The sequence below is a fragment of the Telmatherina bonti genome (assembly GCF_933228915.1).
Source record: "Telmatherina bonti genome assembly, chromosome: 1".
In the NCBI taxonomy this organism is placed as follows: domain Eukaryota; kingdom Metazoa; phylum Chordata; class Actinopteri; order Atheriniformes; family Telmatherinidae; genus Telmatherina; species Telmatherina bonti.
This window is the reverse complement of record NC_136619.1, coordinates 15,781,967-15,809,862: the sequence shown is the minus strand read 5'-3', so window position 1 is coordinate 15,809,862 and position 27,896 is coordinate 15,781,967. Positions and strand designations below refer to the sequence as shown.

The window sequence follows — 27,896 nt, the reverse complement described above, 5'->3', positions numbered from 1 at the left end:
GAGAGGGAGTGAGATGGAATAAAGACAGAGGGGAGAGAAAGGGAGTGTGGTCACAAACACGTGTTGCCTGCACTTGATGGAGGAAAGAATGGCAGCACTTATAAGTGGAATCCCACTAGAGACAAGGAGGGGGCTTGTGTGGCCATTGGGATATATATTGACTGTTAGGCCCAATACCCTCCCCCATACTCCCAATTTAAGTGGTCCCCTCCTTTAAGAACCCCCCACCCCACCCTTCCCAACGGTGCCAAGCATCAAGTCACAACAAAGTTCACAGGAGTAACTTCAACCGTATCAGCCACAACTAATAGCTCTCTGTATTGTGGCTGCTCATGCTCCCAGTACTTGATCATTGTGTTTTGTTAGCCCTCTGGTACTGCTCCCTTTATATTCTCCCCACAGAGACAGTTAAGACTGAATTTAGTAAAAGTTTGCTCCAGCCACTGGTCTGAGAGGAAACATGAGATTGATGCATGATTAACCCGATGCTAGATAACGTATAATACTGACAGGGAGATTAGAGAGGAGGATAGAACTTTTGTACCTTAATCACCGCTTTGAAGCATGCTGGGAATATGCAATCATTAAACAATTCTAAGTGTTCATAAATCACAACCAAGTACATTGTTGTCAAATACACAGACGCACAAGCATACAGACATATAGAAACTTGTACTTAGTATATTTGAGAGTCGGTCTTTAACAGCAACTGAGTGACCAGTGTTAAGATTTGCCAATACTGAAGGAACTTGGACGTTGTATGCATTGATCACTAGGGCTGCAACTAATGATTATTTCAATAGTCGACTAATCTGTAAATAATTGTTTTGATTAGTCGATTTTTATTTCTGTTACGCCCACCATCTGTGCTTCCAGTTGACTCAGCTCTTCTTACAGGCTCCAGTATGTTTTACCCCACTCTCTTCATTTGCATCATATGAATGTCATTCTGATTCCCAGTCAGTCACAACATAATGTCCTTTATTAAGTTAAAGAATGGCTCCTGAACCAGTTGAATAATACATTAAGCTTAACAGCTTACTACTAATTTATTTTGAAACATTCAAACTTAGCTATAGCGTCATATCCAAGATGTACAGAATTTGCCTCAAAAGGAAAAAAAAAAAAAAAAAAAAAAAAAAAAAAATATATATATATATATATATATATATATATATATATATATATATATATATATATATATATATATATATATATATATATATATTAACATCTTAATTTTTGTAGAATTGCATTGAAATGATTATGTACATCTTGAAAAACCTGTTTTGTTAGGTAAAAAAGGGCCAGAATCCTTTAAAAAAAAAAAAAAAAAAAAAATCTTAAATCCAAATGGTGATCCAGATCACCAGAAAAATTAAAGCACTTGTTCCTTTTGACATTTCCAACTACTCTTGAAAATGTCATGAAAATCTATCCATAACTTTTTGAGTTGTCTTGACCACAAACAAACAGATAAACACCGGTAAAAACATAAACTCTTTGGCAGAGGTAACATCAGCACATCACTACTCAATAATGCTAACTTTGCCATCCGGAACGCTGGAAACCATGACTTCGGGGTGCTTCAGGTGGTCATGCAGGACTGTCGTGGCACTGTGGTATGCCAACTCTGCATGGCAGACTACACATTTCACCTGTTTCACACTTTGTTTAGCATGAAATATCCCTAAACTTTGGAAATAGGTTGCGCTGCCGTCAGTTTGTTCTTTGTTGTTTAAACAAAGATGCTGCACAAAATGACAATACTGCCCCCAGCACTTCCTGTGGTGGTTTGCCTCATTTGTTTGGTGTTTATAGTTCTAATACTGTCTGAAAAGCTGTGGTTGGTAAATGGCGTTAACTTGCCTGGCGCACTGTATTATTAGCAAAGCTGTTACAAGCGTTTATAATGTGACACGTCAACAATGAAATTTTGCATTGAATTTTCATTGTCAACGTTGTCAACTTTGTCTACAAATCATTGCAGCCTTATTGATCACACAAAACTATGTCTTATTTGGTCAAATTCCTTCAGAGCTGGATCTAACTGATTGGCATTATGTGAATATGGCATATGCTACGATTATGCAGGGAGTTACTTGAAGCTATGATATCTCAGCCAGATAAGAGCGAGATGATGCACAGACCTGAATTATGTGTAAGCGATCCACCTATTTATCTGCGAGACCTTTGATTTTCAGTCATGTATTATCTTACAGTGATATTTGTTTTGGAATTGGGGTCGATCCTCCCAGATGTTGGATTCTGATTGCCTACGGTGAAAACATGACACAACACGAATCAAAATAAGATCCCTCTCACTTTGAACAATATTGCTCATTCATCCTGGGGAAGATCACATGTCTTGTATATCTGTTGCCAAAACACCAAGTGTCTCAAACTATTCCAAGATTACAGCCTGAGATAGCTCTGCTTATCCATCTGTCACCATACTGAGAGTTATCTTTTCTTGTTTAAGTCACTCGGGCTCAACGTCTAATCTGAAGTGTGTGCTTATATATCTGTTTGTGTGGCTCCTTCACATACATTTTTATGTGCGCCTTATGGTCGTGAAAATACGCTACCTCTCCTCTGTCAATGTGTTCTTTGACAGTCTCGAGCAAGGAAGGAACTCTTTCTCACAAGGTCAAACACTTAACTCATACTTTGCTATTGATGACTGGTGACTTGCAAATCACAAGTATTGATCATAGCAAGGATCATGCTGAATGTAGGGCAGACAGTAAAATCATACCCACTTAGTCTTAATAGCCCACATTAAAGCAATTATGCACAGAAACTAGGGCTGTGTTGCTCTACCAAATTATGCTACTCAATATATCTTTTTTTTTTTTACCTTGCATTTTAATCCATGCAATTTTGATAATGAATCAGAGTATCACGTATTATCGACTGGTCCAGGTAGAACACTTGTAATTAGTTGAACAACCTCCTATAAGCCCCATTGCCCTGTCGTCGTGTAGGTACCATCGCCCTCAGTTGATGACATAAAGTGCACAAGATTTTTATATGCATGTGTCAATACTCATGTATTTACTAATGACAGTGCAAGTGCTGATGACCTGCTAATGAAGTTGGTGCATTTGAGTCAGTCAACAGGTCAAGGACTGAAGAAGTGTCCTCTGGTAATACACTGGATCAGAAGGAACCAGTTTAACCATATTTGAGGTTTTTCTTTCCATTTAATGTTTGTTTTTTAACTCTACAAGAGCTGTTTGAAAAGAAATCCTTTGCTCAAAGGCAAAGTTACTATGCCTAGTATGTGTAATTATGTGACCATTTTGCTGGGATGTGTTTCAGTAATGTTGGACCAGCTACTATTTATTCTCCAGCTTCTTACACAACACAGGTTATGTGTTATAATGGTTTACCTGGAATCTTCATTCTGTGGTATTGTAATAAATCAACAATTATTGTGTCAAAAAAGCTAAAGTCAGACTTATTGATCAAGAAATGGGATATAAAATAAAATAAACACCCTGGTATACCTCAACTCATCTTATGTAAACCTTAGCAGTACAGATTTAATTACATGCAAAATAAAAAAATCATGAAATGTTTCCAAACATTATCTAAATGCTTTCCACAAGCATTCACTCCATTCAGAGGGCCTAGAGCTGACAAGTGCGTGGAAACTGAGGATCATTCATTAAAATTCCAGCGTTCCCACAGGCGACAAACACTGTGATTTTAACTTATTGGTGATATATGCAAGTGAACTTGTTGACTGCTTACTCTGTTTCCAGTTGGAGAGGAGAGATTTCCTTATTTAACTTGCAGCACTGAAAATCTGATACAAAATTGACAGAGCTAAAATTACATACTATAAATACTAACAAGTTGGATAATAGAAGGTTTTGACTGCTCCTGCATCCAGCATACAGTATGTAGTGCAATAAGTCATATTATATGCATACTTGTCAGAAAACTGAAATGGCATGTGAAGCAAAACACCCACTTAGAAACTTCATTCTTAACACCATTTTTCACTCTGTTGATCCCATCTTTTGTTTAATAACCACTTTCCCCTTTTTTGTTTTTATCTGCTTTCGGATGAACATGCTCATGAAAAATTTATCACTGAGATCTGCATATGCCAATTCCCCTGATTGGGTTGCCGTCTCTTGTTTTTCAGAAAAGGAATGAAAGCAATATCGGGCAGTGCTGGGTGAATCTCAATTTCTCGTTTTGACGAATGCATTTCATCTCCGCCATGCCAGCGGAAGAGATTATCAGAATCTAGAATAGCCTGTGCCTGAACTCCTCCATCCACTCCATCACATGGAGCGAGGGAGAAAGAGAGAGAGAGAGCAAAGGAGGGCAATGAATATTTAAAGAACTTTAACTGGTAACATTTAATGTGAAACACATGATAGGCAAAACACTACTTTTTTTTTTTTTTTTTACATGGTTCTCTTTCAAGGTTTAAAAAAGTCTTTATATTCTTGTAATTTTAAGTACAGTGCAACTTCTGGAGTTATTACAAGTGAGCAAAAAACAAAACAAAGTTATGGTATATACTGCATGTGTTGTGAAGCGTGGCCAGCTGAAGTAGCAGCTTCAGAAGAAGATCATCCACACTAGAAAGAGACAAAAAAGCGAGCTTTCTCAGAAAACTTATGTCATCAGACTCTTTCATTATCTAACGTTGGCACCCAAGAGATCAACATTGCCAAGAAGAGATGGGGTTATAATTGCTTTTATTGGTTTATTGTTTGAGCGAAGGAGCTCTTTGATGTATTTAAGGGACCGACCTAATGAATAAGTGAATGCAGAATCCAGGCTATCCAGGGAACTGATCTCAGAGGGGGAGATGGTGGGGGCTGGGATATGCGTGTGTGAGTTGCAACAATGCATTCTTTACTTGCCAGAGATGGTGAACAAGCTTAGACTTAATCAAGCACACTTGACCAAAGAGCAGGGGATAGGAAAGCATCAAGTGTATTCAAGTGTAAACATCCAATACAATGTTGAACGGAGAGATGCATGACCCCAGAGTTATGGGAGACGGCTGGGTGGAAGGGGTGGGCTTATTTAGCAAATATTTTGACGCGCTTTTGACCCAACAATGGCCGATTCACAAGCACACTATGACCACCACAAACAAAAAGACACACACACACACACTCCCTCCATGCCTGGCCACTCATTAATCATCATTTGTGATGAGAGAAGGTCTTGTTTCTATGGAATAGTAGAACATGCAAACAGTTCTTTTATTTTTTTTCAGCTTGCGGGATGCTTACTAGATTATATATTTGATTATTACTGTTGACTATTAAATAGTTTAGTTTAGTAGTGTAGTTGTTAGTTTTCTCTTATACTTTTAAAGGCCTGTGTAAAGGGTCTGGGAGAGGTTGCAGTGGCAGTGGAGGGCAGAAGAAACCATGCAGATCTGGTTTCCACCCCCTGTTTTTCCCACAAAAGCGATCAGAGACTGAAAGTTGAGAGCATGTGTCCCTTGCAGCAGGTTATTCCTCACATTTCCAGTTTAACCTTTTATTAATTTGTCCATTGTTGTTCCCACTCTGCCCACAGACTGTCCACTACATTCTCATGCCCATCAGGTCAGTCGGGTTAACAGCCAAAGGGGGGGCAGTGCCCCTGTGTCTGAAGCCTGCACGACTCATTGGCAGAAAGAGAGAGAAGTATATACTACAACTGTTTGATGAGCAGCAGGGCAATAAATTCATTAATCATCATTATATGCCTCATCAAACTCTTTGCCAGCCTCTCGGTGGGAGTTGCACAAATTAGCCAGAGAAAAAAGCAGTAATTTCAGAGGAGCTAGGTAAGTGCTTTTTGATTGCTTTCTTGAACAATGCTTCCCCTGACAAGCTAATAAATCAGATCTTTCTATACTTAAAGTGCAGCTACTGTGAACCCAATCTGAGCTCCCCAAACAAAAAAAAGAAAACAAAAAAAAAAAAAAAGAAGGGGAGGGGTGTGCGGGACAAGAGGTTTTACTACTGCCAGAGCTCTTTCACTGATTTGTTTTGGATTCCTCTTCTTTATTCTGCAACAAAGAGGCCTCGGTACAAAGCTTTTGATTTTTGAATGAACTGCTGTTATGTCTCCAGATGCAACAAGGGATTTTCTCATATTGGATCAAAATAACCTCATGTTTGCCTTGAGATGAGAAAAACCCAGGCCAATGGTGACCATATGGTGCAAAATTCAATTAGCTTTTTTTTTTTTTTCTTCCCACCATTCTTTATTCGAAGCTGGTCTGGTTTTTATACATATTAGCATAAGCGAGATGCATAGCTACAAACTGCAAGCTTTTGTCTGTACACAAAGTCCTAGCTGGCAGGTGATGCATACCTACTACGGCGAGCATATCCTTCCATCCAGATGGCCATTCCATGCAAGACCAACAAATCATCCATCAGACTGGAAATGGCTCCTTTATTGAAAATGAGGTCAATAGATGATTTGAGCCTAGTTTGTGGCTGGCGATGTTAGCCAGTGTCAGGTATTAGCAGCTCTCAGTTAGTGAGTTAGATGGAACATCTCAAGTGGGAAGGGATGCAGTTGGAGCAGTTGGCAGAGGGGGTGAGTTAGGGGTGGTCTTTATCTGTTTAAAGCTCCTCTCTGATGAGATTACCTATTTGAGTTGGCTGTGAATCGTGCTGTTAATCAGGGTGCAGCAGCCAGCACACTCCCACTGGCATGTAGCCACTGCCTGTTTCCTTTTTCTATTTTTTTCTTTTTTTAAGTTACAGAATATAAAAGATCCTCCAGAATATTTTTCTTTAGAACTAATCGGCTGAGGTCTATAAATTAATGGGCAAGCAACCATGAACTAAACAAACTGTGTTTACAATCAGATTTAGTTGCCAAATAGTTTATTGAATGATTTAAAAAAAATCCAGCATGTACCTGAATGTAACAAACCTAGATCAGCAACTGTACTCGTTCTTAAATGAGCCATTTGCAAGTTGCATCCCTTTCAGGCACTTTACTAAATTAGCACTGAGACACTGATGCAGTTGGGGGTCTGTCGAGCTTCTTTCCTCTTCTGTATGGGAGTTAAAGCCAGGTTGGAACAGTGAGTTTTCAATGAGTGGCACAGTGTTGGCGACTCCACACCCCTCCTCATTAACTTTGTCTCCACACACTGCTGAACTGAGCACAGCTCAAAATAACCTGGAGAAGCTATGTAGAAAAAAAAAAAAGTTTCCGCCCTCTATCTCCATCTTGGGAGCTGATCCAATTAAGTAAGTGCCCATTTGCATCCATCAGATGACACCAAACTGGGAGCAAAAGTGGGAAGCTTGGCGCAAACAAAAAGGGTCAGCAGTGAGGGAAGGTCCATTTGTTGTGCAAGGTGTTTTGAAGAGGGTAAAGTGTCCCAGATGAACAGTGGATAATGCTAATGTTACAGCAGAGGATGTGTGAGTGTTCGTGTTTGAGCAAGTGTGTGAGCGCAGGCATTATAGCGGTCATTAGGACAGATATCTGTGTGGTAATGTGGAGCAGATGTTGAGAAGAAAGGGATCATTTAAAAAGGGCAAATGTAAATAAACAGTCAGGCAGCTTGGTACCCCTCCTCCCTTGTGGACCCCGTGAAGTCACTGAAAGAAAACAGTTCATCAATCTTATTCACAAGCATTCATTTTGTAAAACTGGGGTGCTTTGTCATGCATAGATTTTTTTTTTTTTACTTTGAAAAATCTTCCCCTCTTAGTTACTTATTTTTAAATTTATACAAGCGTGTGACCAAAACTTCTGTGAAGGATGTGACACTGTCAGCTGTAGCAGGGTTGCATCATGCACACTGTGATTCAAGGCTGCTGAACCTGCTCACCTTTTGACCAGAGCCAGGGAGGAGCAAGGATAGCGACGGGATCTGTACATGGTCACAGGAGGAAGAGTCTGCTGTTTGTCTCCACCTCCAAACTGGATGCACACACTTACTGCTCTGTGGCTGTGCATACCTGAGGGGTTTTGGCGTGGAGTAGGCTATAAGTCCCTCTCGTGTATGCATGTCTGTGTGTGTATGTGTGTTTGTGCACATCACCTCCCCCAGGGCAGGGCAGAAGTCCTGTGTGTGAGCTCCAGTGAGCCCTTACATGGCCACTGAACACAGAGCCTTTGCAGTCACGGGGTCAGAGGCTCAAGCCACACTGCTGTCAGAGCAGATTGGTCAATGAGCAGCTCCTTTCAAGGAGTCAAGGTGCTTTCAGAGTGGAGCTTTGTCTATGTGCAAATGCGTGTTTGTGTGTATTATCTTATTAAGTAAGATTAGACAACTTGCTAGCTTGTTGAAACATGCTAGAAATTGCGGATGATTATATAAATATCCAACCTTATATTAAATTGGAAACATTTGTTCAATAAAAATATAATAATAATAATGTTTGGGATAGCAAAGACATGGCAATCCAATAACATTTAAATAGAGTTCTCAAATGCTGCTCAGTTGAATGTCCAACTTCTTGCCTGAAAGGACTTTAGAGTTCATAATGTTTTCTTCTCTTCTTTATGTAAATGTTTTATTTAATTTCTAGCTTTGAGCAGGGGCAGGTCACATAAAACATCTCAAATCTGAAAATTACACCGTAGGCTACTCTCTCCCCAAGATCTATGGAGAAGTAGAACAAGAGTCAGTCAAGTGCAAAAAAAAAAAACCAGTGGTAAATCACTCTGCCACCTTATCTGGGCCGTTTTATAACTCCACTTAAAATTAACATTGAAGTTTGCAAAGAGGTGAATGTGATGTTAGACTGACACAAGTTCTTATTCCGCCCCAAAGGTGAATGTGACTGTTCCCGGTTTGAATTTAAGGTGCTGTGTTGCAGTGAGTTTTTCAAGCCATTGTGCCAAAACGCAAATGTGCTGTAAGTACAATTTGTCTTGTATTAAATATCATGTGAAGATTTGCTAGAGTGTAAAAAACTTAATTGTGTCCTATTAGCCTTCTTGTTTTTTTTTTTGTTTGTTTTTTTTTTGTTTTGTTTGTTTGTTTGTTTTTTAAACAATGGCGATTAAGTAACCTCGAACAATTTCTGAACTTCACAAACAGACTTCCCAACTAAGACAAAAAAAAAAAAAGCGTTGTGTTCTTAATGTAGCCCAATCACGAAAAACACAAGTTACAAAATGATGGATATTTGGCTGCAAGGTTTGTTTTAGGACCTGGTATTTTAAGGTAAATACTTTTGATGAAGGATGGAATAAGCAGAGGGAACAAAGATGGCCTTTTGCTCTTTGGTTACAGATATGAACGCCCTCCTTTTATTTCAGCCCTTCTTTATCCAGCGTTTGGCATCACTTGCGTTCCCCTTTAGGCCTCTATCTCCTGCAAATAATCTGAGCAGGTTCAATTCCTATAGTCGGTGTCTATTTACATATCTGAGCTGAATTTGACCCCATGTCGTAATGTATGTCTTATATCGACAGTCTGTTTTTAAGATGCAGCATTCACTCATCTGACCAGACTAATCTGCGTGTATCAACAGGTTTTGGTATCAACTTGCGGTCTCAAAGGCAGAAACACGAAAGATGCGTTCAAAGGACTGTTCAGCAGTCGTCTAATTTGTTTGGTCCACAACCCCCCAGAGTTTTTGCCCCTACAGCAGATTTCTGCCCAAATTACTGGGTAGCAGTTGCTCTTTTTCATACAGTGTCATATCAAGATTATTTATCTAAAAGGTTTTTTTTTTTTTTTTTTTTTTTTTAGCATATTAGATTAATTGCAACTTTGATTGTAATTTTTCTGCTTTGAGAATCATTTTGTATTTTTGGAGTTTCAATATTGACTTCTTGTCTTTTTGGCCATAAACATCGTTAAGTCCTGAAATGTAATCACAGAATTATAGGATGTTAATTCTAAAAGCAGAATTATTATCTAAAGGGAAAAAAACAAACGGGAAAGAAGGAAATACCTTCACGTTAGACAACAAAATTGAATGTTTGGTAAGCTTTAGATTACGTGGCTCCACCGCTGGAAACCTGCGCTTCAGGCTGCGCAGATAATTACTGCAATGAAGGGATTAAGCGGGACACATATGTCACACTTCAGTTTTCACTCCTTTGGACCTTTTCGTTCTCCAAAAGGTTCTAAAACAACAAAAAGAAACGTATCAGTCATGAGAATCACTTTAATATTTCCTTCGCTATAGCTTCCTGAAAGACTCATGAATGTCACGAAGCATCGCCTTGTTGATTAAATGTATAAACCAAAAGTTAGGGAGACTAAATAAATAAATAAACACAATTATGTTCGAGGACAATTTTGTGTCGAAGATACCAGCTTCATTCGCAGGCCTTAAATTAATTCAGCCTGGAGCCAAGGGCCTTTATTTTATTTTAATTTTTTTCTAGAAACGGGGGTGGGGTGGGGGGGGGGGGGGGTGGGGGGGGGTAAAAAAAATGAATACAAACATAACGACAAACATCTCTCTAAACATCTATTTTCAAACTGCTCCTGAACGCTCAACGCGCTTTAGCAAAGTCAGAGTGAAAGTTCCAGACTTTCTCCTGTTTCTCTCCACCTTCTTCTGCAGTCGGATTATTTTCCCAGTTTTCACACGTGGGAACGGCTTCAGACCTACTTAGTATTCTCACATTGTAGCAGTCCCAACAATGAACCGACACGCTATTCAAGTGGGGAAAAGGGGAAGCCAGGGAGCAAGTTGTATAAAGTTGAGAGGATCTCCCCTGTAGGCTATCATGCCTCTGATGAAGGGTTGCAAATTCTCTCGCTCCGCTTCCTCTAGTAATCTCGGGTTAATTGGCTGCCTTTTTTTTTTTTTTTATCACACATAGAAATAGAGCAGGAATAATCAACCATCATATACAGTTTGTATTCATTTGGATGCTTTTCTTTTTCATCTTCCGCTCCTCAGACTTGAAGTTACTTAAAACTGTCCTCACCCTTCGACTAGACATGCTGTAAAAAATTACAACCGGCATTAAATGCCTCAAATCTCTATCACTTTCCCCCGTAAAATAATAATTAATAATAATAATAATAATAATAATAATAATAATTAATTTAACTGTTTTAATTCATGGTTTTCTTCCCGATTTTTCCTTAAATGTTTAAACCCATAAACTGAATAGGAAACAAGATTGGGGGAAATATCAGCTCACTCAACACAAAATCACCCTAAACACACCTAAAGACACACAAAAATGGAAAGAAATAAATACATTTTATCTGTATTTACCATCCTTACACACAGGATTTAGAAGTGGCGCGGTGGCTGTTGTCACTGAGCAACACCTTCTTCAATTTATTTAAAAAAAAAACAAAAAAAAACAAAGCAATATCTAATAAAAACCGTCATGATCTCTTAGGGAACATTGCATCGAGCTGTCCTTTTCCCCTGGGGGTAAGCAAAGAAACGTAGGAAAAAAAGCGGACTAATAAATGAATAAATAAATAAAATTAAACTAAATTTTAAAAGAGATGATAATTATGCTATTTAGACGGCTGATGTCGCAATCACTTGCTCCAGCACACCCTGTCAGATTAAAATAGAGAGCCCGAATAGAGGACATTACGGCTAAGGGAATTATATAAACCTCAGGGGAGATTTCAAAGTGGAGAAGGGGAAAGTAAACTATAGAGATTAATGGCAGTCATAAACAGGAGCATGCTGTCCCAACTGCGGTGGAGGTCAACAATAACGGCGTTGATATTGATAATAATTATACTAAGGTGGTTTGTTCAGATTACACTATCAGAGATGGAATGAGTGAATAAAAAGGAAATCATATGAAATATATTATATATGCAAGGAATAAGACAGATTTTAAAAAGGAAAAAAAGGCCTTTGGCTTAAAGGCCTAAAACTGTTGAAATTACAAAGCTTTTCTAATGAGTCACAATTTGTTCAGTTTATGTATTTTTATCTGAAAAAAACCATGAAAACAATTTAAGAAAACGAATTTGCCTGCAACATACCTTAAAATGACACTTTCACGTTTTTATTTTCATCCTGCGTGTTGGCAGGAATGAATTTTTTATTTTATTTCATTTTTTTTTAAAACATTTTTTATCATGCTCATAAAGTTTCTGTAATCCTCATAATAACTGTGATCATTGTTGTTGCCCCAGTGGCTCCACTTTTTTTTTTTTTTTTTACAGCAGATCATTTGATCGGGGATGGGTTTCCGTGATGGATTACCAGACCCCCCCTCCTCTTCTCCCCCCTCCACCCCCTCCTGAAATTAGGAGCAAGTGTGACACCTACCTGCAGAAGTTGGAAGAGTTAGAGAACACTGCCTTCATGCCTATACCGACTGCACACACTCCAAGTGTCTTTCTGTACCGGCAGCATGCAAGGCAACAATCTCCCTTCGCTCCAAACATCCACATCTAACGTGCCATTAAAAAAAAATAGACTCCATTAATGATATATAATAGGGCAGTATGTTTTAAATGCATGGTCGCGTCCCTTTTAACAATTTTGCCACGCCTTTGAAAATAGTAATGAGATCTAAATTTGGCATAAAATCGAGCTCATTACCAGAGTTCACCACCTGATTGCTCTGCATAAAACACGATAGGTAATTGAGTTAAATGACTGCACTTCGGTGTTATCATATCAATATCCACTTTTAGAAACGACCAAACAGGAGGAAAAATCTTTCCTTGGGGGATTTTAAAGAGAGAGCGCGCGCGCGCGTGTGTGTGTAAGAGAGAGAGAGAGAGAGAGAGAACACAACCCCCTCTGAATATATCACCAACAAAACCAACCTGAACCTTCTCATTGTTTAAATATTGCAACAGCCTTCAACGCAGACTCTTTCTTTTCAAGTGTCTGAACTCCCAATGCTTTGCTATTTGAAAAAAAAAAAAAAAAAAAAAAACCCAAAAAAACTTTTTACTATGTGTTATTGTGCAAAAAATAATTAAAAATTCACATATTAACTGCCCTTCAAGTCCTGTCGACACACCACTGCCAGCTGTTCCCCCAAATAATCGCTGCACAAGAATTTTTTTTCTCCATAATTTACTTCAAAGATAATGTGTTGTTCATTTTAAATACAAAAATGCTACATTAAATATACATGTTAGTCTTCAATACAAATAGACTCAGCGGCTGCAGCGATTACGACCATCCTTGTTACATTTAGGATTAACCATTCAGAAACTAAAAATTTGAGAATAAGCATTTACTCAGAAAATAACTGTTCTCAGAATTGTATCATTGTTCTTTTTCTCTTTTTTTTAATGCAACCACAAATAATAATAATAATAATAATAATAATAATAATAATAATAATAATAATAATAATAATAATAATAAATAAAAAGTCCGCATTGAGTGGAAAATATTCAAATATTTGACATACCTTTTTTTAGTTCATAAGGGGAGTCTTTACAAAGATCTACCTGCGTTTGGCTTCTGACTTTCTGGCTCTCCCTTACCAAAGCCTCTGCTCTATTTAACACAGTCTGGTTTAATCCATTGAAATGTGCCGTGGAACCCGTGGTTACCGAGCCGTGGTTACTGTGGAGGTGTCCAAAACTGCCACCGTAGTTCGTGTAGCCGGGGTAGAAAGGGGAGGTGTAGTACAGAGGCCTGGACAGGACCGTGCTGCTGGGAAGCGGACACTGAGGGGAGGACCGTGATGGAGACGCGTTGGTGCCCATCACAGCGCTCTGACCCAAACTGGGGCAAGCCTGTGACGCGTCGACGCTGCCTTTACACCTGTCTGAGGACGTGGCGATCTCCGCAAGAGACCAAAGTTTAGGTTTAGGGGCCGAAGGTGGTGAGTGGATAACAGAGGTGACGTTACTGGTCACCACACTTGGTGCGTGGCTCAAATCTGACGGCTTGTCTTGTTGCGCAATGCTCTGGTTCCCCCGGGGGACCGCGGAAGGAGACGAAGTGGTTGGTTTTGCGGAATCCGGCAGCAACTCTGTAGTCCGCTCCTCTTGGTCTTTTAACTCCGAATCGCTCAGAAGGGCATCCATATCTTTGCCATGGCTCTCTTCTTTAAATCTATCACAGCCTATGTCCCCTGGGTTCAGTATTTTGTGATCTAGAGCACAAATAAAGAGAATAGAATTAGTGCCAAATAAGCGTAACATTGAATTGCTGTGAAAACTCTCAAGTGTATGATGTGATCTCAAGTAAAGTGAATACAAAGCTACACAAAAAATTAGATATATAAAAATAACTAGCCTATTATACTCATTTCCCCCCACATTTAGGGTATGCTATAAATTCCCCCATAAACGTGTGTGCCAGGCTTAAAGAAAAAAAGTGAATCAACTCTTCGCCGATTGTTAAAAAAAAAACGTTGTTGTACGAATTTCCAGTTGGAATTACAACCATCATTTTTATTTCTAAAAGTATTTTGCATGTTTAATAAAATATCGAGGGGTTAGGTGTGTGTTTAGCAAGCCCAGTTGAATTCCCGGCCCAGTTAACAAGCTGCATCCTTATTATGTAGTTAAAGATAAATTGACTGCTAAACACTGTGCGTCACCAGCAATTTCAGCCCCCGAGAAATCAAACGACAGGAGTTCAAGGTGATTATTATTTAAAGCAATTGTCCCATTATAAATTATATACCACCATTAACCAGCAATCAATTTTGCACTGAGTGGAAACGACTGCGATGAAAAATTGATGATTCCCCCCCCCCCCTTTAACACCGACCTGCTTCTGTGTCTGTTGAGTCTCCCTTGTCTAAAGGCTTGCTTGGCTCGTCGTCGTCATTTTTCTCCAAATCAATGTTCTCGTCTTCCTCCTCGTCCTCGCTGCGGTTCCGGGGAGTCCAGGTCATCTTGTTCTCTTTCTTTAACCTTCTTCTGGCGTTGGCAAACCATGTGGAGACTTGCGTGAGGGTCATTTTGGTGATGATGGCCAGCATGATTTTCTCTCCCTTGGTGGGGTAAGGGTTTTTGCGGTGCTCATTGAGCCAGGCCTTCAGGGTGGCGGTGGCGTCCCGGGTTGCGTTTTTACGGTATGCGGGGTCACCATAAGGGTAGGTACCCAAGGGTGCTGCGTAAGGGTGGTATCCTATTGAGCCGGCCATGCCCGTGGTGTGATCATAGGGAGAACCCTGTTATTAGAAAAATAAAAAGAAATAAGAAATAAATGAAAGAATTTGAATGAATTACAAAAATAAATAAAGATGTGAGAAGTCCTGCTATTTCCTAAAGTAGCTTTTTGTAAAGTGGTCAAGCTGAGGAGTCACGGCACACAAACATAAACACACAGTTACACGCGTACCCATGCACGCGCACCATAACACAAACATGCACACTCACACACACACACACACACACACACACACACACACACACACACACACACACACACAAATATACTGATCATAATCCAGCAGTTCAAGTCCGAAGTGCTTGAAGCTGTTTTAAACTGAATATGATTTGTTTCTTTTACAACCTTTCCTTTTATTCTCTATTTGAGTTTCTATTATTTTTTACTACGTCATGTGATCTTCTTTTGTCACAGTTTCAATTTGAATACCATCTAATTACCCTTCATTTGTTTTGTTTTTGTCCTTGTTTCTGTCTTTATTTGTCTTAAAGCCAGTTTGAATGACCTGTGATAACATGACAACCAGAAACTACAAGAAAAGCAAAGCAAAACAAAAAAAAAAGCCGCGTTTTGCTTTTTATACACAATTCAAAGGTAAAGTTATATGAAGCGAGGGCATCTACTTAGATATTTAAATTGTCTTTTTTCTTGCAAGAAACAATGATTTTAGTAGCCAGAGCTGCCATCACACGGCGGTCTAGTCTCCGACGAGCCTAGACTTCGTAATGACGTTTCCTATTCTCCTACAAAAACCTCTGAAATTGAATTAATTTTCGTGTTAGCAGAAGGCTTTTATTTTTTTTTTAAAAAAAGAAGCTTGTTTGCTGAACATGTTTTCTGTTCTGTAATCTTAGCTAAATGCGTCCTGAAGTGACGCACATATCTTCCAAATAGCTTGCCTCCGAATAGGCAAACAACCAAAACTTTGAAATCCGTTTATCTTACATCCAATAAGGCTGATCCATCGATAGTATTTTACTCACCACGTATGAGGTGAATGTTGCCGCTGCCGCTGCGTCTGCACTGTAAGGTAAATGGGAGTTGTAGCCTGGCGAAGCGCTGGTGAACGCAGTAGATCCGGCGTACGGCGCAAACGCAGATCCCGAAGAGGATCTCCCAAGTTCCTCGGTTCTGGGTCCAGATATAACGCTGGTGCTGTACGCGGGGCATGAATATAGAGCTAAAGAGGCGGACGGCTGGTACAAGTAGCCCTGAGGATACGCCATGCTGGAGCCCGGAGAGTGTAAGCCACTTAACTTGCGCACTTTCTCCGCTCTTTTATTTTCTCATACGCGGCTGTCGGAGGGCATAGAGCTGCGTGTCTGCAGACCCGCAGCGTACCCCCGCTTGGAAATGACAACAGTGAAGGCAAAACTGTTGAAATAAAGAGACTTGAAGTGTTGGGTGGATGGTTTCTGGTCGTTGCCAGCCAGCTACTTTCCGTTGGAGATTGCGTCTCTCTGCTGCTCCCTTATCTGAGTTGCACCGTCGCTCTCATGCCCGTGCAGAAGTTTATTGTTTTATTATTTTCTTTTTTTTTTTTTACCCGTCGGACGGGGGGCTTTGCTTGGGAAAATGTCCTGCCAAGATGCTAAGTTGGAAATTGAGGATCCTGGCGCCTACTACGCTGCACACCACGCTCCTCCTCTCGGGGTGTAGTCACCAAAGGGAAAGGCAAGCTTATGCTGGGTAACCACAGCCCTGCCCAAACCCATGCTCTCTCTCTCACACACACACACACACACTCTCTCTCTTTCTCTCTCTCCCCGTTTCTTCCTCACCCCTCCCTTTTCTCGCGTTAACTAACAAGCCTTCTCATTCTCTATTTCTCTATTTTTTTTTCTCCTCTTTAACAAGGCTCGTTGCAGTAAGCCTCAAGTGCGCCTGGCAGCCCCCCTTTGGATGACGACGTCATGCGAGTCTATCAACTCTCAACTTTGCTCTTTTTCTTCCAAATAGAAGTACTCACTTTCACACTTGATCAATAACAAATCGGCTGTTGTATGCCAGGATATGGGTTTGCAAGATACCAGCAGGAATTAAGAAGGTGCTACACTGCTTCCCTTCTTTTTTTTTTTATTATGTTTTTGTTGTTGTTGTTCTTTTCTGTGAGCGCAACCTAAAGAAAATAAATAAATAAATAAATAATGTTATTAATGTGGGTTAATTCAGCTGATACTGTAATGCGCGCCGTGTGTAAAAAAAAAAAAAAATCCGCAGCAGAGGTTTCCGTGGATTACAAACACTCACGTCGATGTTTTTTTTTTTTTTTTTTTTTTTTTGTTTTGTTTTTTTTTCTTCTTTTTTTAAACACCAGCTGAGGGTGTATGGGTGAGATACGTGCCGACTGAAAAGTAAAAGTAAGATGGCGCAAACTGCGCTCAGCCGAACAGAACAACTGAATCAAGATAGATTTTTTGTTCTTATTTTGTGAGTTAACAAACTTTTTTTTTTTTTTTTCACAGCAGCGATTTAGACGTTTTGTTTATATGAATGTGGCTCCACGGGTCGTCGTTTGTGTTTGATTGACTGTAGCGGAGGCTAAAATAGTTTTTGCAATGGATCCCGGAATAAACCAGTAAGATACACGCACTCAAAAAGTCATAAACCCTCAAGCCAGGGCAGATTAGTGCCAACTACACCAAATCCGCCTGGACTAGTGGCTGTAATCTCATTTGATCACCGCAGATACATTTCAGTTCTGAAATACTTGATAGCATTTAATGCAGTTATCAGCACTTACTTTCTCAGACTTTATAGGTTAAATACCTGTATATTACTTGTGAGTTCATAATATAGACTTATTTATTATTATTATTATTATTGTTATTATTATTATTGTTATTATTATTATTATTATTATTATTATTATTATTATTATTATTATTATTATTATGTTAACAAGTGCCATAAAAATAATGGCCACTTTTTTTAGAAATATTTTTACCCCCCCCCCCCCCACCCCCCACCTACCCAACCTCCACCCCCATTATTTCAGACATCTAAAAGCCATTTTCATTCTGGTGGTTCACTCTACAGTTCAAGTCCCAGATAAGCCGAAAGGGATCGCTGTAGGCGCTGCTAAAGAGTGTGTGCACACACTGTCACGTGCTTCTTACGCTCCCAAAAGCTCCAGAGAGCAAAGAATGATGACGCCGGTACAGTGGGAGCACACTCAGACTTTAGAAAAGAGAGGCATGGAGAAAGAGAGGGAGCTGGAAAAAAAGGATGGATACACAAAGCAGCCTTACAGGACAGCCTGAGCAGATGAAATTGATACCATGAGACCTGGTTCATAGTCACTAGTTTAGACAATCAACCGACACTGCAAAATTTTCGCCTCAGAAAATCTTTCAAAATGTTAAATTGTCATGGCACGAACTTCTCATAATATGCACATACACAGTTGTGTTATATAAACCTTATATATTGTTGGTAATTCGAAAAGCTGTTTTGTTTTTTGTTTTTTTGTTTTTTTTGTTTTTTTAACATATTGCTTCATGATTTTTTGTCAAATTTATTTTTATTTATTTACGTAAGTTTGCAGTGCCAAGGTTGAGGTGGTGTGTGTCATGTGTCCTCCTTAAAAACGTTTTTGTTCAGAGTCACTCTGAGTAGGAGGAGGACCCATAATTTGAGATCACGGAGCCTTTAATAGGTGTAGGGCTATGGCAACTGCTACCGCCTCTCAGCAGCGCATTGATAAAGGAGGAGGTGGAGGTGAGTACAGTTTTTTGCTCATTTGCGCGTTTGGGAATGTGGTTTTTGATGCGTAAAAGTGGCCTGTCATCGCATTATACTGTTTTGGTTTTAAGTCTATATACAGTTTTTTTTTTTTTTTTTTTTTCCATCGTTCCAACTTTGTCGCGTCCTGCTTCCTCTCTCCCTCTCCTCTTCTATTTTTTTTCCTTGAAAGAACGACCTCGCTTTTGACGCATGAAAACGGCTTTACTTTGCTAAGAGGAAGTGAATGAAAGATGATGCATGCCACTTAAAATGCCTGAGGGAGCAAGTGTAATCTAAATTGGATATAGAGGCTATTATTACACAACATTATGCGTTGTGGCGGACTAATTGCGCGGCTGGATGTGTTAAACAGTTAATGTCGAGTGGCGGACAGGTTTCTGGAGCGCACAAGGTCAGCTGTGCCGCTTCCCAAGCCTTTAGTAGTGTACAGGAGAATGCTTGAAGTATTCATGGGATTTTTAACCATTCTAAATCTGTGTCCTAAACCGATTAGTTGACACCAATTTTTCTTTGATGTATTAGCTGAGGGCTTTTGCCACTTGGAAGCCAATTGAAATTCAAAACAGTTTTCGCTCCAAATGCTTTGGGGAGATCTGCTGCAAATAATGGATGTAATTTATTTTTGACCTTGCTTTTTTTTTTTTTTCAACGAGAGTTATTAAATGATTAAACATATGTGCACTGTGTTACTTGACTAAACAACTGTAATGTAGCAAAGGTTAACTTTTATTACTGTGTGGCAATAATTTATTTCTGTATTCTTAGATCTTATTTTAAGGTGTTATAGACCTTAAATGCATTTCAATTTTTGTAGTACAAGTAATTTAGTCAGAATCTCACTATATATATATATATATATATATATATATATATATATATATATATATATATATATATATATATATATATACTATAATAAAATATGAATTGACTGACTTGTTTTTCCTTTGAATCCATTCAGATCCATGATGCTGAAGTCTTCTTGAGTCACCGAGCCGACAGTGAAATGTACTCCTCCATCCTCCCAATAATTGAACAGTTTGACTAAATTCACTTTATTCTCATTTTGAAGTGATAATTAAAGACTAGTCATGCATATCTTCGTGTGCTAATAGAATGTTCATCTTTTTAAGTTCAGACCATTTCCCCCTCTTACCTTTTAGAAAACTCTATATTGTTGTAATTACAGTGGTTGAAACAGAGAAAGCTTTTCTTTTTTTTTCTTTTTTTAACACCGTTTCCATTTACACATTTACTGATACAGCTCCAGTTTGATGACTTGATTTTTTTTTTTTTTTCTTATAAGAAAATCACAATTAACTCAAAGCACAGTGATCTGATATGGCTTTCAGGAGAGCAAATCTATTTTCTGATCCCTTTTCTTGTCATCTCTTTTTCTTCTATTGACCTGAATGAAGATGTATGGAGTGAGTGTGTGCGTGTGTTTCTTCCTGATGGGGTTTGTCTACCCATACCCCCACCCACACTCCCCATGATCCCCGCAAGGCTGAATGGCAGGCCCCTGGATTGGCTAAGTGATGAAATGATGACCCTATTATGAGAAGTGATTCCAAAATGAGAGGTATCAGACAAAGATTGCAGCCCCCTCTCACCGCTACGCCGTGCTCCTGCACCACACTGCCAGCTGTGCAGATGATGATTGATTCGCTCAAGATGGATCACAGGAAGCACCCATTGATTTTTCTGTGTTTTATCAAAAATATTTATTTACTGATGTAACCATAGGCTTTATCCAAACTGACCCTTTTCCTTGCCTTCCATGAGGTGAAGGAATAAAAGGGATCATTCACCCTTTTCCATGACAAGACAGATGACCTGAAATACTACTTCAGAAATAAGTCAATAGACTCAGTGAGTAAATGAATATTGATTGAATATTATGAAGCCTGAGTGTGAATATGAGCTCTTTCCGCAGCCCTCTTTCAGACCCCGCTATCAGCATCTGCACAGTGATGCAAGATGCCTTTAACTGAGTGTTTTGAAGAACTAATTTGCATATTCCACATTGCTCTATTTCTCCCACTGATGTGTACCTGTATATTTGTGAATGATGGTTCAGGAGTTTACATGCCTTACTGGCCATGTCTAACCAGACCTATAGCAATGCACTGTTTATATTAAGAATGCCTTGGATGCAAAGGAATAAGTATAAGTCCATACTACATAAAAGCTGCTGAGGTATGCAGAGGTAGGGTCATACAATGTATAAATCAAATGACTCCCAAATTTCTAAAACCACAGTGTGGGAGCTGTGCCCTAAATATTTTCACTGACTTAATCCAATTGAAATAGTATGAGTGAGTTGCAGGGGCTCCCAGGTCTGTTGCTTGCTTATGTATGTGATGCATAATAGAAGTTGACGAGGTTGGTGATAGATCACAGCCCAGGTAATGTAAACACATTAATCCCTCAGGGTTCATGTGCATGTTCTTTCTCTCTTTTTCTCTCCTATCAGTCTCCCTCTCTCTCTCTCTCTCTCTCTCTCTCTCTGAGACCCCCCCTCCCCTTGTTCATCATCTTCCCTAAATGCGTTACTGGAGCACAAACCAAAAGCAGCCTTAATCTGTCAACATGCCCTTTAATTGGAAGGAGAAAACAACACATGCTTCTGGTAGCGCCATTCTTAAATGCACATGCCAAAGAAATGCAGAGTTCACAGAAGAAATGATCCCGGGAGAGCAGGGCATAATTAAAAGTATCTTTTAATAGGCTTGTAATGCTGAGCCTGACTCTTGTTGCCTTAAGTAGAGTGCAAACTCTGCGGCTAGAGATGGACACGCAAGGAGCTTCTGCAGAGGGAGCCTGTAAACGATACACTGCCCCGCTGTCATCAGACATGCAGTCTCTGCTTCAGTCACCACACTCAGGACAACAACCGGTCTCTACCACTGCTGCGGACACTTTGGCTTACCAGCTCCCAAGTTCCTTTGTTCTCCGAATGAGAGATTCTCCTTGTCAGCATCAGCTTTCCAACTCCGTCCCTTGCCACTTTGGCAAGTTGTGTTCTACCTCCAAGTCACAACACCAGTGGGGAGTGAGAACTGGGATTAAGGGGTTGATTTTTGGGCCTGCTACACTGTAATCAAATGAGACTGCTTTGGGGAGCAGAGAAGGAGGAGGTGGAGTATTATGTTCTGTCGTGCATTCCACTGCAGCATTGTTGCTTTTTTGTTTTTGTCAGGGCAGGCTTTGATGCCATATCCCCTTACCTTTGTAGTCCCGGTAGCCATGTTTCATAAACACAGAATGGGAAACATCCTCAGCATTAGAAATTTAGATTGCTGCTTACCTCCTGCCACTCTGCATTCCGCACGTGCCCGGTCACATTCTCCATCTCCCAATGCTGAGCTATTAAGTTTCCTCTCCCCCGCCTCTGATACATTTATATATCTCACAATCAGCCCGTTATTTGGTGTGTCATGTATAATCTGTGGCAACAACGATGCCAACATGGCTTCATGTCCCTCTCCCTCGCTGGGTACTGGGATAGTCTGCAACCACTGTTTTGTCTCAGTACAGCTGCTCTTGCAAAATACTTCTTGAATCTAAGAAGTAGGCAGCAGTTCAATTTAGAGTTTATCTTCATGATTGAGGGTGTAAAATTAATACTGAGCCACGCATCCTATAGAGCACCCTTTGCTTTGTATTATTACACAGGGAATAGTCTGTCCTCAGTCGTCTTTGTAGTTAACTGAAAATCTCAATGGGATTCATTGTAATGTATTTCTAAATCTATCCTAACTCATTAAAAGTCAAAGTGTTGAGCTCTACTTCCCATATTTGTTTTTGTCTCTGTGAAGCCTTTGCGATATATTGTATTCTCATGATAGTACTTTCACATATGATTTAATATTTCAAATGTCAAATAATGATGTCAGTCACTGCGAAATAATTAAATTACCTCCATGTGAGGGTGTTTTTTTTTTTTTTTTTTTAATTAGACAGGATGGATATTCTTCTTTTGTCATCAGAAGTCTTTATACTGTCCTGAGTCGCAGGTATTCTTCCTCCTGTTCTTCTTGGAGAGTATCTCTTTTGTCCAACATCTGACACACTGCCCTGGATGATTGAGCCAGACGCGAAAATCCAAAGCGGAGATGCTCCCCTTAATGCCTGACACCTGGTGCAGATTTGGAAGGGATTGCACTGCAGGTACTGTCTTACCTCTTCAGCAATCCCGGAAAAGTCCCTGAGGTATTTCCTTTTCTGTCCACGGCTGTGTTTGTTTCTGCTCTGCTTTGCCACCCAACTATCCAGCCTGTGTCAGTCGGCCCCTGTCTTGGGATTAGGGCAAGAGAGAGGGTTGAAATATGATACCTGCCATCCCGTTGATATACGAGGTCCTTATTTGTTGGGCAACAAAAGATTTCATGGAGATTAAAATCTTTTACAGGTGTAGTTTAGGTTTTCAGTGTGGTACACTTCTCCCAACAAGCCAGAAGCTTTTTGGTATGAAAGTAGGAATGATAATAAACATTCGTATGAGCTAAATATTTTCTTTGGACACTGGAATTGAAAAGTTGAATATGTCATCTAATTAGATTACTCTTGGTTTGACCAAGCAACATCTTAGCTTTCCCAATACTACTTGTCTTTGCAACTGTCTAGTCATGTTGTTTACTTTCACTCCATCTCCAACATCTTTGGGCTTTACAAGTGGACATGTTACTCACGAGTGCTGCTGCTCACCTTCCAGCTTTCAGTCACACCTGCAGGCTGCACTGGGACAGATTGGCTGGGCCACAAAAACACAGCGCGGACATCATAGCCTGGCGGTCTGGACCGTACCACCTGAACACGCTGACTTCAGTGAATCGTGGCTGACCTGGGAATGGAGAGGAATTTGTTGTGCCAAGTGGATGCATTACTTGCAAAACTCATAGAATAACCTGAGAACAGAATTATTAAAGAGGCTGGAAAACAAAATTTTACTGTGAAACAATTTGAAAAGCTTCTCATTTGTTGGAAATCATTTGAAATAAATAAAAATTCAAGACTTTAGGCTTTTACTGCAACATTGCAGCTTCAGTCATAGATAAAGCATTCACATCCTGACCACATAAACATGAATGAATTGTCAAAGATGCTCCACAACAAGACATTGAAAATAATTATAATAGTAATTATAATAATGCATCAGTGAAACCACATTTGGTGACTTTTTTTTCATTTGTTGGCATACTGTTTATGTTGACACATGCAGCTCTCTTCCTGATGCAAATGCAATCTCAACATTAGGCGGAGGGAAGGCAAGCGTAGCCCATAAAGGCTGTGAGCTCCAAACACTTTGAACAGACAACTATCACTAATCACTCCCAGAGCAGTGCGGCGTGTAATTACTCTGCCAAACGTTTGCCTTTCACAGCTTAGCACCGGGAGCCCTGACCCTGCGCTTCCCTGTCTTTCCTCACCACTGTGCATGTGGAAGGCCACCCCCCTATGTACCCCCACACCCACGCACACACACACACACCCACACATGCACTTCCCCTTTACCAAGGGGGTAGACAAGCTGAGCTCCCTCTCAATATTTTGAGGAAGAGTGGAGGAGGAAAGAGAGAGAGAGGGAGAAAGACGGGGAGGGAGAGGGCTGAGGTTGGTTCTTCCGGCTTTGTGGGAGCCCATTTAAACAGGCTTTGAAACCCTAGCCATCCGGAGATCAGAAATAGCCTTATTGACTGCATGGGCCCAAAAGTGACTGAGCACACAGTGTTCTTAGAGTTCACCCTTCCTGGCCGCTCCGAACAGTAGGGGGGGGGTGTATCACGTTCTAGGGCCATCTAAAATGTCTCACGACATTAATTTTACATCAAGGGAAAAATAATATTTTTCGGGCTGTTTTAAGTGAGACAAGGTTGTATCTTGCTTTTTGCATCGCATAATTTCTTTGTTTTCTACTGAGTGCCAGACACCTAATTCTCCTCGCTTGCCTCTCCCTGAGTCTTATTTATTGATATTAGTGATGCGGCTGTCACTCTGCTGTGTGATCTGTCCCCTCTCCGGGTGAATGCTGATAAGATGACACAATGCAAATATGAAGTGTGAGGGAGCCGCCTTGGCAAGCAGGTAGGCTGCGCAGGGACCAACATCCCATAATGACTATTAGGTGGATTTCACAGCTTGCTTCTGATCTCTTGCAATGACAGGGGCCTTTATAAGAGGGTGGGAGAGCAACTGCCCCCCCCCAATAAGCCCCATATATGTACATAAATACATGCAGCAAAGGTACATACACAATGTTCTACACAGTGTTCTGTAAAATGAGCCTTTTTCTGTCTTTCTTTTTAATTAGACATTTTAAATGCTTTTTTTTTTTTTTAGCTAATAAGTAAATGTATGTTGTACGTAAAATTCATGTTGGGAACATACATTTAAAGCAAATATGAATATTTTTGTATCTTATAGACACATAAATGATCTTTATCTTAATTTTACTGCTAGTTATTTAAACCATATTTTCATACTTGTCAGCGCTACGTTGATTTAGACTTGCAGTCGCTTAAAGATCTCTCTTGGTTGCTGGATAATCTTGTAAAGGCTTTTCAAAGAGCCCCATTTTTTTTTTTTTTTTTTTTTTTTTTTTTTTTATCACTGATGTAGTAATTTCAGTTCATCAGTCAGTTGTGACTAAAAATACATCAGGGATTAGCTTCATGGCCAGACTATCTCTCACTGCTTTGATAACATAATGGGGTCTGGTTGCTCGTGGTTACAATATTCTGATAATGTAGGTTCATAACACTCAAAACTGCACTTACAATACTACAGGCTTTTTTGAAAAAGAATAATAGAGTGTGATCTTTTAAAAAACTCTCATGAAAATTATGTGTCTCCCCTTTTAATTCCTTTGTAGGAGCATTTTGCCAAGATGAAAACAGCACCCACCCTCCCTTCTTCCCCTCTCCAGTTTCTATTCTACACAAATTAGCTATGGTCCTGGAGGGCAAAATGACAAGAGGTTACTGGAAGACTATGTGTTTAATTAATTGAAAAATGCTTAAACTGCTTTTACAGTTGTTATGTGGAGTGAAAAAAGGGAATCCGTGTTGCCAGTACTCACCCATAATTAGCACCCATGGGAATTAAATATTTAGTATTAGCTATGTTACAGCACTAAGGACACAAATTTCTATTTTAACTATGAAAGCAAGCCTGTCTTAAGTGCAGGAGTCTGTGTGGACAGCTGTGCAAAGGGGAACAGCACAGGATATTTCAGCTAGACACCCCAGTGGCATTCTGGGTCCTTCCACATCACATGTGTAAGAGATATGGCAGTTGTATTCCCAGGGGTTAGGCATTACTCAGAGTATTTAGTTTTCTAATTAGGCTGAGGGCCTTCGTCCATGCCTACCACCACCATGGGAGCCAATGAGAATTTACTTTAAGATGTGTCAAACTCTGTCTAAGACACAGAGAGAGAGAGGGAAATGTAAATAGGGAGAGAAAGAGAAAGCATGTGTGAGAATGTGTGAAAGTGAGTTGCACACGTGGTTGAGAGAGAAATAAAAGGCCTGGAGAAAAGCCTTTGTTTATTCCAACTTTAATTACACATTGCCTTTAATGACTCTGCTGGTGTGTGTGTGTGTGTGTGTGTGTGTGTGTGTGTGTGTGAGAGACTGCCGAGGGAGAAGCTGTGCCTTAATGATCTGTAGAAGTGGATGTCAGCCGAGCCGTTGGAGACTTAAAGCCCATTTTTAACAATCCCCTTTGGTTTGGGCCTAGAGGCGACAGCGCAAATAGAGTTCATGCTAAGCCACACTCGACCAGACTCCGGGACTACTTCACTGTCTGGTCAGCTGGTTTCACACAGGGACTGGGCCATTTGGAGGCATCAGCAGCTGACCACAGCAACTGTTTGACATGCCAGTCTGCATCAGGTTTCCCACTAATGAGAAGTAATAAGGGTTATTCCAACTTTATAAGACTTTGATCTTTGTGCACAGTGGGATTTAGACATTAGAGTCATGAAAGGTGCCATAAGACGGGAACTGGAAACTGAACCCTATTTTATATGTATACTTAGTGACACAGAGATAATTAAAAGCCCTAAATGTAGAGCTTGGATGAACATTTTTCTGTGTGAGATAAGTTCAACCAATATGGATATCTTGGATAAGCAACTCTGGGGAGGTACACAGAAGTTAACCACTAGACTGGAAGATTGTCCAGGATCCCAGTGATGAACATGGAGTAGCTTTTTTTGAAATACAATATATTAAAATGAGTCCCCACAGAAGTAAGTTATCATTAAAACTTGGATCTTGCTCTGGTAAATCTGCAATAATACAATATAAAAAAGCAGACAATTGCACTGGATTGAATCACTGAATCATGTTCAATTATCACAACAGAATGTGTAACCCCTCTGAGAAGCTGTGTTATTTGTTTTGACACACAGCTCTCTAAAAATTCAACCACCCCAGCTCCGGCATAGAACGCTAAAACCCCTTGTTCTGTAAAACAAATTCTGCGGATTATTCAAAGCTTTGAGAATTAGGATGGAAAAATCCATGCGTAAAATTACCGTCCATTCAACTTCAGGCAATATTTTCCTCTAGAGGCAAATATGTTAATTGGGCTTTCTAAAGTAGCTCAATCCTCAGGTTATTTAATTTCCCCAAAAGCTTTAGCTGTGCTGAATTTAGAAATAATGTGGTTGTAAAACTCTTTGCAACAGTATGTTGGTCATCAGGGAGAAATGAAATGGAAAAGATGAAAATGAGAGTGATAGTTGAGATAATCCAAAAATAAAGGTTTTTACAAGTGAAAATTTCACAAATAAGTCGACGTTGCCATAGCGCTCGTTTGCTGCCAATGTGTAACACAATTGCAGATATAACTGAAATGAGCTTAATCTGCCAATGAGTCATCATCTTCATGACTGTCATGTTATCTAATTGCTTCTGTCTGCTTTTCCCAGAGGCTGTGTGCAGCTCTGTCGCAGGTTCTTAGTGCTCCAGCAGCCTGGTCAAAAAGACATCCTGGCAGAGTCCCAGGGTGGATGCATCGCCCACGCACACACCCCTCGCCAGCTCCCAAAAGTCTTTGTGGTGAACCACTGACCGTGCTGTT

The 27,896-nt window shown here is 40.0% G+C and overlaps 1 protein-coding gene and 1 long non-coding RNA gene across 2 annotated transcripts; one reads left to right on the top strand and one right to left on the bottom strand.

Moving 5' to 3' along the window:
* Positions 1-13,318: 13,318 nt before the first annotated feature.
* irx5a (iroquois homeobox 5a) lies at positions 13,319-16,282 on the bottom strand (the record flags this gene model as incomplete). Its single annotated transcript, XM_079242332.1, has 3 exons — positions 13,319-14,028; positions 14,652-15,057; positions 16,040-16,282. 3 exons carry the CDS (start codon positions 16,280-16,282, stop codon positions 13,319-13,321), a joined length of 1,359 nt encoding a protein of 452 aa, XP_079098458.1.
* A 2,407-nt stretch (positions 16,283-18,689) lies between these two features.
* Positions 18,690-22,563, top strand: LOC306759052. Its single transcript, XR_013771409.1, has 3 exons — positions 18,690-18,776; positions 19,765-19,811; positions 20,222-22,563. It is a non-coding gene; the product is annotated as an uncharacterized lncRNA (long non-coding RNA).
* Positions 22,564-27,896: the final 5,333 nt, after the last annotated feature.